The sequence below is a fragment of the Tribolium castaneum genome, chromosome 2, assembly GCF_031307605.1.
Source record: "Tribolium castaneum strain GA2 chromosome 2, icTriCast1.1, whole genome shotgun sequence".
In the NCBI taxonomy this organism is placed as follows: Eukaryota; Metazoa; Arthropoda; class Insecta; order Coleoptera; family Tenebrionidae; genus Tribolium; species Tribolium castaneum.
In genome coordinates, this window is record NC_087395.1 from 17,983,137 (window position 1) to 17,997,319 (window position 14,183).

General features: G+C 32.1%; 1 protein-coding gene across 6 annotated transcripts in view; it reads left to right on the top strand.

Moving 5' to 3' along the window:
• Positions 1-13,828, top strand: part of Pax (Paxillin) — a 27,819-nt gene extending 13,991 nt beyond the window's left edge. For 4 of the 6 annotated variants that reach the window (XM_064355095.1, XM_064355096.1, XM_008194720.3 and 1 more), the window contains exons 3-8: positions 5,546-5,708; positions 5,760-5,898; positions 9,352-9,532; positions 9,882-10,256; positions 10,305-10,535; positions 13,193-13,828. In XM_064355095.1, the coding sequence (XP_064211165.1) occupies positions 5,546-5,708; positions 5,760-5,898; positions 9,352-9,532; positions 9,882-10,256; positions 10,305-10,535; positions 13,193-13,459 (1,356 nt within the window). In that variant the 3' untranslated portion in view covers positions 13,460-13,828. Of the gene's footprint in view, positions 1-5,545; positions 5,709-5,759; positions 5,899-9,351; positions 9,533-9,678; positions 9,836-9,881; positions 10,257-10,304; positions 10,536-10,607; positions 10,933-13,192 lie in introns of those variants that run through there. The other 2 variants (XM_008194743.3, XM_015984822.2) reach the window with 2 other exon arrangements.
• Positions 13,829-14,183: the final 355 nt, after the last annotated feature.

Here is a 14,183-nt window from a genome sequence, read left to right on the forward strand (position 1 = left end):
TAACTTGTTTACTACATTTTTTGAAATTTTTTATATTGCTATCCTTTATCTTGTTTTATTATATTTTTTTATAAATTTAAGTGACAACATTGTTAACTAGTTCGAATTAAGTTCGAACCGAGCCAACTAATTATTCGCATAATTTACGGTTATAAAATGAGAAAAAATCGAATTTCGAAATGGCCAATTAGAAAATAGCACGTTTATTAAATTTCGAAAATTGGCATTCGACCCAGAAAATTACAAACGCACCGAAATAGAAATCCGATTAGAAAATTTCGAACCGTCCGAAAATCCTTATTTATAGACAATACGATACGTTCTCTCATAAACTCTTTTCTTGTTTTGTATAATTTTTTCTCTCGCATCGTGGACGTCGAGCCGTGCGCAAACCGTCCTCTTGCCCCACTCGCCAGGCGTCGCGATACAGGCGTCGTCTCCGTCGGCGGCGTCGGCGTCCCTATTGCGCTCTCTTTTCGCCGAATTTGAATGCCGATCGCTCCATAAAGGGACCTTGTGCCGTCGCACACTGAGTAATATTACTTAAAATTCGAAATGGTGGGGCTTGTCACCTGATCGATCGCCCGTCGGCGGAGTTTTCCAGAGGGATTTTCGGCCACCTGTTGACGATGATCAACAAGTGGTCGCCCGATTTCGAGAGAGGAGATTTTCATATTCGACCAGGGCTTAACCACAAACCAAATTTCCTTTTTTGCTTTGATTTTCTCTGATTTTTTCTGATTTCCCCAAAATTTCTCCTAATTTTTCAGAATTATTTCACAATTTAGTTATCATATGTGTTTTTGTAATTGGTAATAATTTGGAAATTTCCTATGATTTTCTCTGGTTTTCCCAAAATTTCTCCTAATTTTTCAAAATTATTTTCCGTAATCTAATTATTATCCATCGCAGATTATTTCACAATTTAGTTAACATATGTGTTTTTGTAATTTGTAATAATTTGGAAATTTTCTCTGATTTTTCTTGGTTTCTCCAAAGTTTCTCCTAATTTTGTAAAATTACTTCCGTCATCTAATTATTTTTCACCGCAGAATATTTTACAATTTAGTTATCATAATATGTGTTTTTGTAATTTTTAATAATTTCAAAATTTCTCCGATTTTCTCTGGTTTCCCCAAAATTTCTCCTAATTTTCCAAAATTATTTTCCGTAATCTAATTTATTATTCATCGCAGATTATTTCACAATTTAGTTATCATATGTGTTTTTGTAATTTGTAATAATTTGAAAATTTCCTCTGATTTTCTCTTGTTTTTCCAAAATTTCTCCTAATTTTTCAAAATTATTTTCTGTAACCTAATTATTATTCATCGCAGATTATTTCACAATTTAGTTATCATATGTGTTTTTGTAATTTGTAATAATTTGGAAATTTCCTCTAATTTTTCTTGATTTCTCCAAAGTTTCTCCTAATTTTTCAAAATTACTTTCCGTAATCTAATTATTATTCATCGCAGATTATTTCACAATTTAGTTATCATATGTGTTTTTGTAATTTGTAATAATTTGGAAATTCTTTCTGATTTTCTCTGGTTTCCCCAAAATGTCTCCTAATTTTTCAGAATTATTTTCCGTAATCTAATTATTATTCATCGCAGATTATTTCACAATTTATTTATCATATGTGTTTTTGTAATTGGTAATAATTTGGAAATTTCCTATGATTTTCTCTGGTTTTCCCAAAATTTTTCCTAATTTTTCAAAATTATTTTCCGTAATCTAATTATTATTCATCGCAGATTATTTCACAATTTAGTTAACATATGTGTTTTTGTAATTTGTAGTAATTTGGAAATTTCCTCTGATTTTTCTTGATTTCTCCAAAGTTTCTCCTAATTTTGTAAAATTACTTCCGTAATCTAATTATTTTTCACCGCAGATTATTTTACAATTTAGTTATCATAATATGTGTTTTTGTAATTTTTAATAATTTTAAAATTTCTCCGATTTTCTCTGGTTTCCCCAAAATTTCTCCTAATTTTCCAAAATTATTTTCCGTAATCTAATTTATTATTCATCGCAGATTATTTCACAATTTAGTTATCATATGTGTTTTTGTAATTTGTAATAATTTGAAAATTTCCTCTGATTTTCTCTTGTTTTTCCAAAATTTCTCCTAATTTTTCAAAATTATTTTCTGTAACCTAATTATTATTCATCGCAGATTATTTCACAATTTATTTATCATATGTGTTTTTGTAATTTGTAATAATTTGGAAATTTCCTCTGATTTTTCTTGATTTCTCCAAAGTTTCTCCTATTTTTTCAAAATTACTTTCCGTAATCTAATTATTATTCATCGCAGATTATTTCACAATTTAGTTATAATATGTGTTTTTGTAATTTGTAATAATTTGGAAATTCCCTCTGATTTTCTCTGGTTCCCCCAAAAATTCTCCTAATTTTTCAAAATTATTTTCCGTAATCTAATTATTATTCATCGCAGATTATTTCACAATTTAGTTATCATATGTGTTTTTGTAATTTTTAACAATTTGGAAATTCCCTCTGATTTTCTCTGGTTTCCCCAAAATTTCTCCTAATTTTTCAAAATTATTTTCCGTAATCTAATTATTATTCATCGCAGATTATTTCACAATTTAGTTATCATATGTGTTTTTGTAATTTGTAATAATTTGGAAATTTCCTCTGATTTTTCTTGATTTCTCTAAAATTTCTCCTAATTTTTTAAAATTATTTTCCGTACTCTAATTATTATTCACCGCTGATTATTTTACAACTTAATTATCATAAATATAAATATATACAATATACATTCACGAGGTGAAATAAATGAACGGATTTACACGAAAACGAGTTGAATACAAGATTTTATTTTTCCAATTAGACACAACAAGGCTTAAAATTGCTTTAATTCTGTGAAAAATAATCTGATGTTTTTATTCAGAAATGTCAAACAGTTGTCAAAACTTACACAGGAGAAAAACCGTAATTTTTGACAGTGTCGAAGAATAAAACAAGCTTTGTGTTGTCTTGCTGTCTTCATAAATAATATTAGAATTAATTTATTGAAAAATCAGACGACAAATGCAAAATGCCTTGATTAAAATGTGATGTCAGACAAAACTTTCGGTATTGTGTGATCTTCGGTTGGTATCGTTCGCAGCAAATAAAAGTAAAATAACCATTTAAATAACCATTGAACCCTCACAAGGAATTTCAACAATTCTAGACAAACAGTATTAAAAAATATTGGTTGGAATTGTTTTTTAATCATTTCTACTGCGTTTTTAATTCAGTAGACAGGGTGATTTTTAAAAAATGTCAGTCCTTGTAGACTTTTTATTTATGTTTTTTATTTTATTTTTTTTATTTTAAATTTTAACTTACATTTTTTATAATTTGGAAGATATTTCTTGATACAAACATGTGTAAAATGTTCTACTTTTACTAAAGTTGAAAAAATATTAACGAAAATTAATAAATTCTAGTTGCGTAAGCCATTCTAGGAATAATGCAACCTGGTACCGAAATTTAAATAATTACGTTGTTTAGTTGGAAATCTTAAAAAACAAATTATTATTATTTAAATAGAAAAGAATAAACCTTTCTAAAAAGCTAATACATTAAATAATTTCTCATCTAATTTGATTATGTGATTAATTATTAATTTGACACTATAAAATATCGTTGATCTTACAAAAATAAAAACACGAAATCATGCGTTCAGCATGATTCAGTGATGACATTATTTATGAGCGTGATTGTCCATTGTCTTGTAGGCGATAACATAAAATACTGAAGTACTACAACTGGTGAATATTTTTTAAAGAGTATTTTTCTAGTTTTATAGTTTTCTGGTAAATTTATTAGTAATATTATACTTGTTTATCTTTATAATTTTTCCTGTCACGTTATCGACATAAAATGTTGTTCTTATTTTTTACGTTGTTAAACAAGACCACGAATTTTTAATTTCCACTGTTTAATTTTGATACTGTCAAAGTCTTTAATAGTTAAAGCCTGTCTGATTAATTTTTTTAGGATTATTTTCATACATAAGATTTTTTTGTCCCATCCGTCATGTATGTAAACAAAGAGTAAATTAATCAGAAGTAGTTACACATTGCTTTGTTCTTCGGTTTCGTGCTTTCAAAAGTTCCACCTTTTACTTCAAAAATAATTACTGGAAGTGTCTTTTAAATTAGCAGAATTTTATAACGATTGTAAAAAAATAAGAATGAGGTTTTTTTTTATGTTCCGTCTGTCATTAATTCGTATTTTTTTCCTGCTCGTATTTCAGATTTTACAAATGTGGCTCCACTTGTAGATTGCAAACAGTTTGACTGGTACTAAGTTCCTATAAAGAGAAATTCACTTCTACTGATTCTGTTCATAAAAATGGAAAATAAAATTTAAAAAATTTTCTGTCTGTTACCATGAGATGGTAAAGAGGACACTGCCATTATTGCTATGTTAAAAAGCAGTAAATGAAAGAAAATAAGTTGTGCCAATATTTTTTCAAATACACTTGCAACATGTCTGTTAATTGATTATTAATCATTAATTTTAAAGAATGTGTTTAAGTGTGTCGTGATTATACTATCCATATATTTTTTCTATTTAATAATTTTTACACACATGTTTTTGTACCAAAAATCTAGTATTTTTCAAATTATAAAAAGAAAAATATGGGTTCCAATTTGAATTAAGAAATTTGAATATAACCAAAATACACTATGACATTTAGAAAATTTTTAAAAATCACTTTGTATAAATATTTATTCACTTCTAGCCTGTAGGCTAGCTTCGAATTAGAAGCATAGTAATGTATTTATTACATTTATTCGAGCATCTACCAGATTTTCTAAATTCATTGTGGATAAAACAGTGTAAAATTGTTAAATGGCGTAAAATTACTAATTTCTCTAAGCATCTTCTCGTCAAAAAGCGCGTGAAAATAATATCCAACAGCCTCAGTTTATGAAATCCGTCTTCAAATGTCTAATACACATAGGACATTAATTTAATTCGCAATTAAATGCGTGAATAACTGATCACATGACCAAATTTGATTGGTCTATTTGCGTTGTTAACTTTTAACAACGAATTAAATTTTAAACAAGCGGATGGACCAATCACATTTGTTCAATTTGGTCACGTGATCAATTAATTGCGGATTAACTTAATGACGCTTCTATAAACCGACCCATACAGATTTTATTATGTATTTGAAAAAATAACTTTCTTTAGTATTTGCATCCTACAAACTCTATCCTGATTGTGCTTTTTATCGTTTTCCTGATTGACTTATTTAAAATGATTTCCTCTGGTTTTTCCTGATTTCCTCAATTTGTACACCGCTTTCCTCTGCGGTTTTTCTGGTTGTTTAGGACAGGCCTGTTTAGATGTATTAGCAGTTGTATGTTTGGTTAAGTGGCCGAGATACACACGTCTTGTATATTTATATAAAATTAAAGTTAATCTGAAGCGAATATAACTCGCCGAAAATACATTCCGGACAACATACCCTGAATTTAGAAATTTCTAATTGTGATTTCAGGGTACTTATGGCAAGACCCAACCGACTTCTGGAGCCCGCACTCCGGGGTACGGGTACGGTTCCGGGCCCGGAGCCGGCGAGAAACGCACTTTTAATAACAATCTGTCCGAGCTCGATACGCTCTTGCAGGACTTGAGCAATTCGCGTTATGGCAACATTTCCGGTAAGATTCCAGTTTGGTTCAACTTCTTGGTTTACTGGGCTGTTTTTGCAGAAAATGGAATGAATGGAACTTTGAACGGAAGTACTTACAACGGCTCGGGCGGCTTGAGCCCCCATTCGCGTCCCTCGAGCGCCCAAAGTACTTTGAACAGACGCACAGTCGATAGTCTTTTGGAGGAATTAAATCCCGGGTGAGTAAGAATTGTTTCTCTTGGCTTAAAATCAGGTTTATATCACCGGGACCATTAACGCTGTAATGCGACCTATATTTTTTATTTGGGAAAATTTATGGTTTTGTAGATTTGTTAACGCAAGTCACCGGGTTTGACCTACTGCTATTTTAGTACAGATTTGATTAATGCCTTCAGGTGTTTTTTATCTGATTGTGAATAGCTTTGCTGTTTTTTTAAACCAGGTGTTTATCTAAATTTAACAAACAACTTTATTGAGAGTTTTGTGCCAAATGAAGGATTTGTTTTTGACTATTAGTGCGCTTACAGAAATAGAAATCCACAACTTGATCGTTGTTATGTACACGTAGGTGGGAGTGTTCGTCTGTAATTACTTCAACTAGGTTTTAAGTGTAAATTCAAACCTACAATGATAAATAAATTGCGCGACGTGAAAAATGTCATGCGAGGCTTGGCGGACAATTGTTAAAGCGTTTCAAGATGTTTGTCGTTTGTAACATTGCTTGTCAACCAGTGGCGTTACAAAAAATAGTAATTATTGTAAAAACTAGATATTTTTTATTTGATGTGGTGGTAGAAAAAATATGTGTAAAGTATAAATGAGATTAAATACCTGCGAATCACGCGCTGAAAATACTACATTTCCTGTAGTATTTATACAAATAATGAGATAAATAGTTAGTGTTGGCACTTCCAAATCCAATTAGAGAAATATTTTTAGATAAAAATATATTTAAGACCAACAAATCGTTTCTTTCATAATTGAGAAACAAATGACTTACGAAGGACGTTCTTGTTTGTTCTATCCAACATTGTTTAAACAAATATAATTTTTATGGATTTTTATTTAAAAAATATTTCAAAATTATCGACATTACACAGGTTTGAATATTTGTTTTTTTACCAGTTTCTTATTTTGTAAGCTGATCAAAGTTCGTAATAAATATCTGTAAAAAATGTAGTACAAAATACAGTTGGTTTGTTTCAAGAATTTTTTAATTATTGCTGCTTTATTTTGTTGTCTGTTATTTTCTTTAACTGTTCTTACATTAGATGGTAGAGAAAAACTGATTTGTGTTTTTGGAGTCAACACAATTAATATCTAAATATTAGTGATAAAGCCATAGAGTAGAAGAAAAATTTGCCTCTTATTTCTAAGGTGATGTTAAGATTAAATACAGTCTTGTGTTGTATGGGGTCCTGCCGGCTTCTGAATTGTTTCTATCAACGAATAACCAAAAGTTTCATTGTAATTATCAAGAAATGACCAAATATTACTTTAAATTAAATGTAACTGGACAGTAGTAACAGTGGTGTCCAAGTAATATCATTCAAAGTGAATTGAATCCAAAGTACCGGACATTTAAAATTTATAATTTCCGATTTTGCAAAGTTTATTTTAAACCCAAATAACTCGAAAACGGTATATTTTAGCGAAGTACAACAAGAGTATCTTTTTTTAAGAAAAATGAATAGGCTTTCAATCTTTGGTATCAAAAATATGTATTAATGGGCTGAAAAAACAAGTTATGGTTAAAAAACTGCGGGGAATCCATTACAACCAGAAATGTACAACTTTTGTATAACTTCCGTTTACATCACATTAAAGAGCGTCTTTTATTAGTCTTAGGGCCGGTTGATAGAAAGCTTGAATAAATTTCAGTTTGTTGTTAAAAGTTAACAACGCGAATAGACCAATCAAATTGGTTCAATGTGGTCACGTGATCAGTTAATCACGCATTTAATTGCAGATTAAATTAATGACGCTTTTATAAACCGGTCCTTACATTATTGCCAAGTTTTATAATAATCAGACAATCAATAACGAAAGTATTTTCCAAAAATCATTCAAAAAGTTGTAATTTTTCTATTAATTGAGATAGGCCAACAAAAACCTTCCAATTTATTATCATTTGTAGAGGGATATTTGTGGTTAAAATTATGCCACATCATTTTAAATCATAGTCTAGAAAGCTTCATTAAATTTTAATTCGTTGTTAAAAGTTAACAAAGCAAATCGACCAATCACATTTGTTCAATTTCGTCACGTGCTCAGTTAAGCACGCATTTAATTGGGGGTTAAATTAATGACGCTTTTATAAACCGGTTCCTAGTTAACATTAGTTTTTCAGAAAATGTTTTTTTTTAATTTGCTTTTCGAGCATGTATTTATTTTTATTCGTATAACAAACTGAAAATAGCAACAAATTAAATTTGCTAAGGAAAAACATTCTAAAAATTAAAAAGTTGCTTAAAAACCTGATATCATTTTTATGCTTAGTCGAACTTCTATTATCAGCATTTTAAAGGTTGGTCCGACACTTTTAAATCACCTTGTATTCGTGTATTCGGTTCTAAGACCTAGTAAGAAAAATCCTTTACTTGTGGGTAGAATTGGTAGATATATAATAGAGGGCCTAAAAATGCCCTATCAAAGGTTTTACTTAAATCTAAAATTTCAGGAGTTTTAGTGACATTATTTGTTAACTATTAACTTAAATTTATTAACAAAAAATTATATAATAATATGGCTAATTAGATGAATAAATAAAATTAGTTAAGACCAAATATTTTGGAAACATGGGACTGAAATTATTATTACCATTAATAAAAAGAAAGATAAACTCCTTTGTGCAAAATTATCAATATTTTTTATATTGTTATTTATTTATTTATTTATTTTGATATCACTTTCTTCCACAAACAGCATCACTCTATGATTATGTTTAGATCTTGCAAAGTAAGAACTGAAATTTACGTTTACTGATCGACTCATTCTAAGGCACAGAAAGTATTTCAGAATTTGGAATTCGCTGGTGTGTCTAATTTTCTGTAGTTGGGACACGCTTTTAAAAGAAGGAACAGTGCTAAATTTTTACCTAATTTGAACTAATATTACCTAAATTATCCTTGATTTTATTTTTTTAAACCGCACTGTACTATTTTTGTTTTGGTAACGTAAAGCACGTTTGCATTAGCCATGGCTAAATACAAATTAACTAAACACTAGAGAATAGCTTCGTGATTTGAGGTCAAACAAAACAGCTGTCGCTCTGAAATTTGTCAAAAGATGTTTGTCGACTGTTTTATTGAAATAAAATGCTGACAATTTATCTTTTTTTCTCAATTAGAATATAACGTTAAATTTTTTATATTTCTATAAAGTGTACTAGTCCCATTTATGGCTCTACTGATAGTGTAATCATGTCCCAAACAAAATTTGTAAATTGTCAACGGTCACAAAAGGAATATTAATTTACTTTTACAGACTTATCCAAGAACTAGTGACTCGTTGTGCTTGATTTGCTCCCTGTTAGCTTACTTTGCATATTTTCTTTTAAATTGCGCATTGTCTTTGAGACAATGATTGCGCCACTGTTCATAAGTCATGCGGTTAGTATCATCTTTTCCTAATGTAAATGTCAGTCACGTTGATAACTAAACAATTTCCAGTGAAGTGATTTATGCTGGTCCGAAAAAAGTGACCATCACTGTGAAAGAAACAAAAACCGAGACGGGTTATCCCGGTGAAACCGAACTGATTTCATCCCACATCAGCACGTCTACGGCCCCTGCAGCCTCAACGGCCACCCGAGAGCTCGACGATTTGATGGCGAGTCTGTCCGGCATCAAGGTACGTGTTAATTAAATGAATGGTTGTTAAAAATACGCCAAAAGCAATTAAAAATAACCGAAAAGAATAAAATCGTGCGTGTCGCGTGGGCGCATCTTTTTCGAACCGTGATGTAAGTAGAATAATAATAACAAAGCGGTCCGTATGCTAGCGAAGAAACACTGTGACATAATAAGAATCCCGCCACAGTTCCACAAAAATAGCCCGGTTTTCGGGAATGTCGCGGGAGAGGGGGGCGTGAAAATTTACTTGGTCGTGAAAAGCGCGCGGTTGTTCAGTTTCCCCCGAGCACCATCTCCGACGGTTGGTCCCACCGCCTCCAAAGCGCTCCTGACCGTTCTGTTCGCAGGTGAACCAGGGCCAGCCCCAGCACCAGACGGTCACCGACTCGCAGTACGCGCGCCCCACGAAAGCGACGCAGTCCCACAGCGCCCCCAAGCAGAACTTGGACTCTATGCTCGGCAACCTCCAGGCGGACATGAGCCGACAAGGGGTCAACACCAGCCAGAAGGGCTGCTGCAGCGCCTGCGACAAGCCCATCGTCGGGCAGGTCATCACCGCGCTGGGCAAGACCTGGCACCCGGAGCACTTCACCTGCGCCCACTGCACCCAGGAGCTGGGCACGCGGAACTTCTTCGAGCGCGACGGGAAGCCCTATTGCGAGCCGGACTACCACAACCTTTTCAGTCCGCGCTGCGCCTACTGCAACGGGCCTATTTTGGATGTAGGTCGGCGCGGCTGAAGCAGCACTTTCTGACCGCTCTATTTACAGAAATGCGTGACCGCGCTGGAAAAGACGTGGCACATGGAACACTTCTTCTGCGCGCAATGCGGCAAGCAGTTCGGGGAAGAAGGGTTCCATGAGCGCGAAGGGAAGCCCTACTGTAGGGACGATTACTTCGACATGTTCGCCCCCAAGTGCGGGGCGTGCAATAGGGCCATCATGGAGAACTACATCTCGGCGCTGAACGCGCAATGGCACCCCGATTGCTTTGTGTGCAGGGTAAGTATCGACGGCCCCGACGCAAAGCGCAAAAATGAGCCAGGAGAGTAGGTATTAAAGTTGAAACCATAGGATTGCAAGTTGCCGGTGCAAGGGAAGTCGTTTTATGCGGTTGAAGGCAAACCGGTGTGTCCAGCATGCATCGGGCGGGAGGACGAAGAAGACGAATAAATATGCTAGCCACCCCTAATAAAGTCTAACCCTGTCCCGTAAATAAGAGCAAAGTCTTGTATATTTGTATTATATTGAGATAATAAAGATTTAATAAAAAAGAAAACACAAAAATACACACACAAATAGAATCAGGGCGATTTTCTGCGCGCTCAGAGCGCTGCGTTGTCGCCCAGGTGAGGCCTAGCGGCCGTTTTATAAATTGTGTGTTTATTGGGTCAGTTGCTACGTCTTTGTACATCATATTTAAGCCAGGATTATTTATAGGTCGGGTACCTACACGAAAATATAGGACAAATTTATGAAACTTGTCTCTGTCTCGTTCTATTTAATGGGTTTTGTTGCACCACGTTTCTGGCCTTGATTTGTAGCAACTAGACGAGCCAAAATCATTGTAATTTTTCTCTGCGTTATTTATTTCATTCGATTTGCTAATTTCGTTTCGATTTAATGGCGACGGGAAACAAGACAGCTCAATTAATGGCAGGCGTAATCAATTTTTATTATTGTTCTGTGGTGACGGAAAGATAAATTAATTTGAGAAAGTGGGAAGAAATTAGATGAACATGTCTCTCAATGGTTTAGAAGTAGGGATTTTTGCACACATTAACGTGAAATGATTTACTAAGTGAAACAAAGAATAGAAAAAAAAGTTTACATTTGTCTTGAGTGAATTAGGTGGAAAAAAAGGACAATAATTAAAAATAAAACACTTTTAAAGTTTCGGAGTTTGGAAAAAGTTTCTGCGTTTCTTCTTCTTTCACTAAGTGCTTCAGTAGGGTTTTCACCAACTATGGCCAATAGTAATTAAATTAACCTTTTTTCTACCACTGATTGACATGCCCTTATTTATTTTAAAGTATTAAAGAGTTATGAAAAATGTAATATCCAGTCGCGAATGGCAAAATTATGGAATTATTATTAAATTAATTATTATTATTTATTATTAAAACCTGTTGCAATTGAAAATTTGTTTGCTATGTCAGAAATGCCGGAACAGCTTTAAATTTTCTTTTTAAAAATACTCCATTCTTAACTTGATTTAAATTTCCAATTTTTGAATTTTATTTGAAAGCCTCTATGGGCTAATATTCTGCAAATCTTCTACATTTTGTGGTCTGATTAAAAGAAAAGCATGAGACTGAACAAATATTTAATTGATTTGTCACAAAAAATACTATCAACAAAAAGAATTAAGGTTTTGTTTAAAACATACTTGCCTGAGTTTTGGGCAAAATTAAAATAATTAATTTTATTAATAACTAAAATTTAGGTTTCTTTTTCATAGATTTTATTCTACAAATGGTTTTACCATTTCGGCAATTGAAGGGCTTAGTGAGTGAAGGGGCTATGTAAATTTTTTTATTATTTTTTTTACAAATTCGAACTATTTTAATAATGTTTAATTGAAATATGCTTAACGCATTCGTATTTTTCGCTAAAATTGCAAGTTAGTTGTTGCTAAAGGGCTATGTACTAAGTATTATAAAATTTAATTGTGGTTGAGGGAGTATGTCCATTTAATTTGGAATTACATGATATAAAACTTATTTTTTTTGTTGGTAATATATTTAGCTTTTTTTTTAATATCTGAATCCTTGATTATAATCACTATTTTAAATACACTATTTTTAAAATTAAAATGTTTCAACAAAAAAAATAACACTCATGCGAAAACGCTTAAAGTTCTCAGTTGTCTGGGTATGCAACTCGCATACGCTCGTTGCATAACCATAGCCCTCGAACTTTAAGCTTGTGTTTTCGCACTCGTATTATTAATAACTATAAAAGTACCTACTATTCATTGCTTATTAGTTGACTTACGAACATATTTGTTTAGTATAAAAGTAAACTAACCTTTTGTATTTTTTTTAATAAAAATGGATCTTGCTCAAAATCTATAGATAAAACAGTGATGTACAAATTTAAGTTAATTCTAACTGGAACTGGCTATTTTTTTGTTTAACAAATATATATTTAATAATATTCTAATTTAGTACACTCTCGCTAACATAACTGCAAACCTAAAGCAATTTTTAGAAATGAAACTTTGAAAGCACGTAGCGTAAAAATTTTTTTAAGGCACATGACCTTTCATTTTTTAACCCTTTCAGTTTTAACATCCCTATTGAAATGGCTAAAAAATCGGGGGTTTCTATTTTAAAAAAATGACGATGACATCATTTTCAATAACCAAAAGATAAGAAATTTATTTTAAGTTGCGAATGATGTACAATTGAGTGCAAAAAAATTCTGAAATTGTGGCATTTATTAATAGGTAAATTACCTGAAAAAAGTCAATTTACGTTTTTTTGCATTCGAGTGTGAATGAATTTTTCTCAAAACGAAATAGTTTTCCAGCGCACTGTATCTTTACAATATGATTTCTTACGGTCTAGTTCGTATCGTTTTCAAGGATTTTTTCCTCGTCTTACACCAAGAAATATTTTTACGAATACTAATTGTATCATGTTTTGTTTTTCCAGGACTGTCGCCAGCCGTTTATAGGTGGCTCCTTCTTCGACCACGAAGGTCAGCCGTACTGCGAGACCCATTACCACTTGAAACGTGGTTCGCTGTGTGCCGGTTGCCATAAACCGATTTCCGGCCGTTGCATCACAGCCATGTTTAGGAAATTTCATCCGGAGCATTTCGTTTGTGCATTTTGTCTCAAGCAGCTAAATAAGGGCACTTTCAAGGAACAGAATGATAAGCCATATTGTCATACGTGTTTCGATAAACTTTTCGGCTAATTGAATTCTTCATCTTCTTAATTGTCTCTTAAGTTTCATCAAAAACCAACTTGTATTTATATCTAAATGTTAGTTAGACTTATGAGTCAAGTAGGTTTGCTTAATCCATTAATGACTTATTATTACGAACAGAAATCTTTTAATTCCATACTGTTTTTTCTTATTTTTTTTTCTTTTCAGAACACGTATGATGCACTCGTTGTATTTTGCATTTCAATAATTAATTACAAGTTGCCATTTTATTTTTTATACTTTTATTAATTTTAATCAAGGTTGTTAATTCGTACTGTAATTATTTTGTAACAAAAACTAATTTTAAATATAATTATTATATATTTAACGTGTGAAATAAAGTGGATCATCTAGTGAGCCATGTGGTTTTGTCTTACCCCCATAGTTTACAAAGAATACTCGTAAAAAATTTAAAAAAGTCTACAACTGCGGTATTCGTTGCTTCATTAACTGTTTAAAAGAAGATTGATACAAAGGATCATTGTGAGTAAGATAAAAAAATGTTTTTCCCCGGATTCATACTAGTTGGGGGAAAAGATTCCAAGGTTGGCAATGCGATTGGTGATTATTATTATTACCATTATTATTAAAAACCGATTATAACTTTCGTATAGTAAACAAAAACAAATACATTTTAAATTGTAAATGATAAATATTATTATTTGATAACTACCAGCACAGGCACAGAAAAATAATTAAACTTACTATGGGG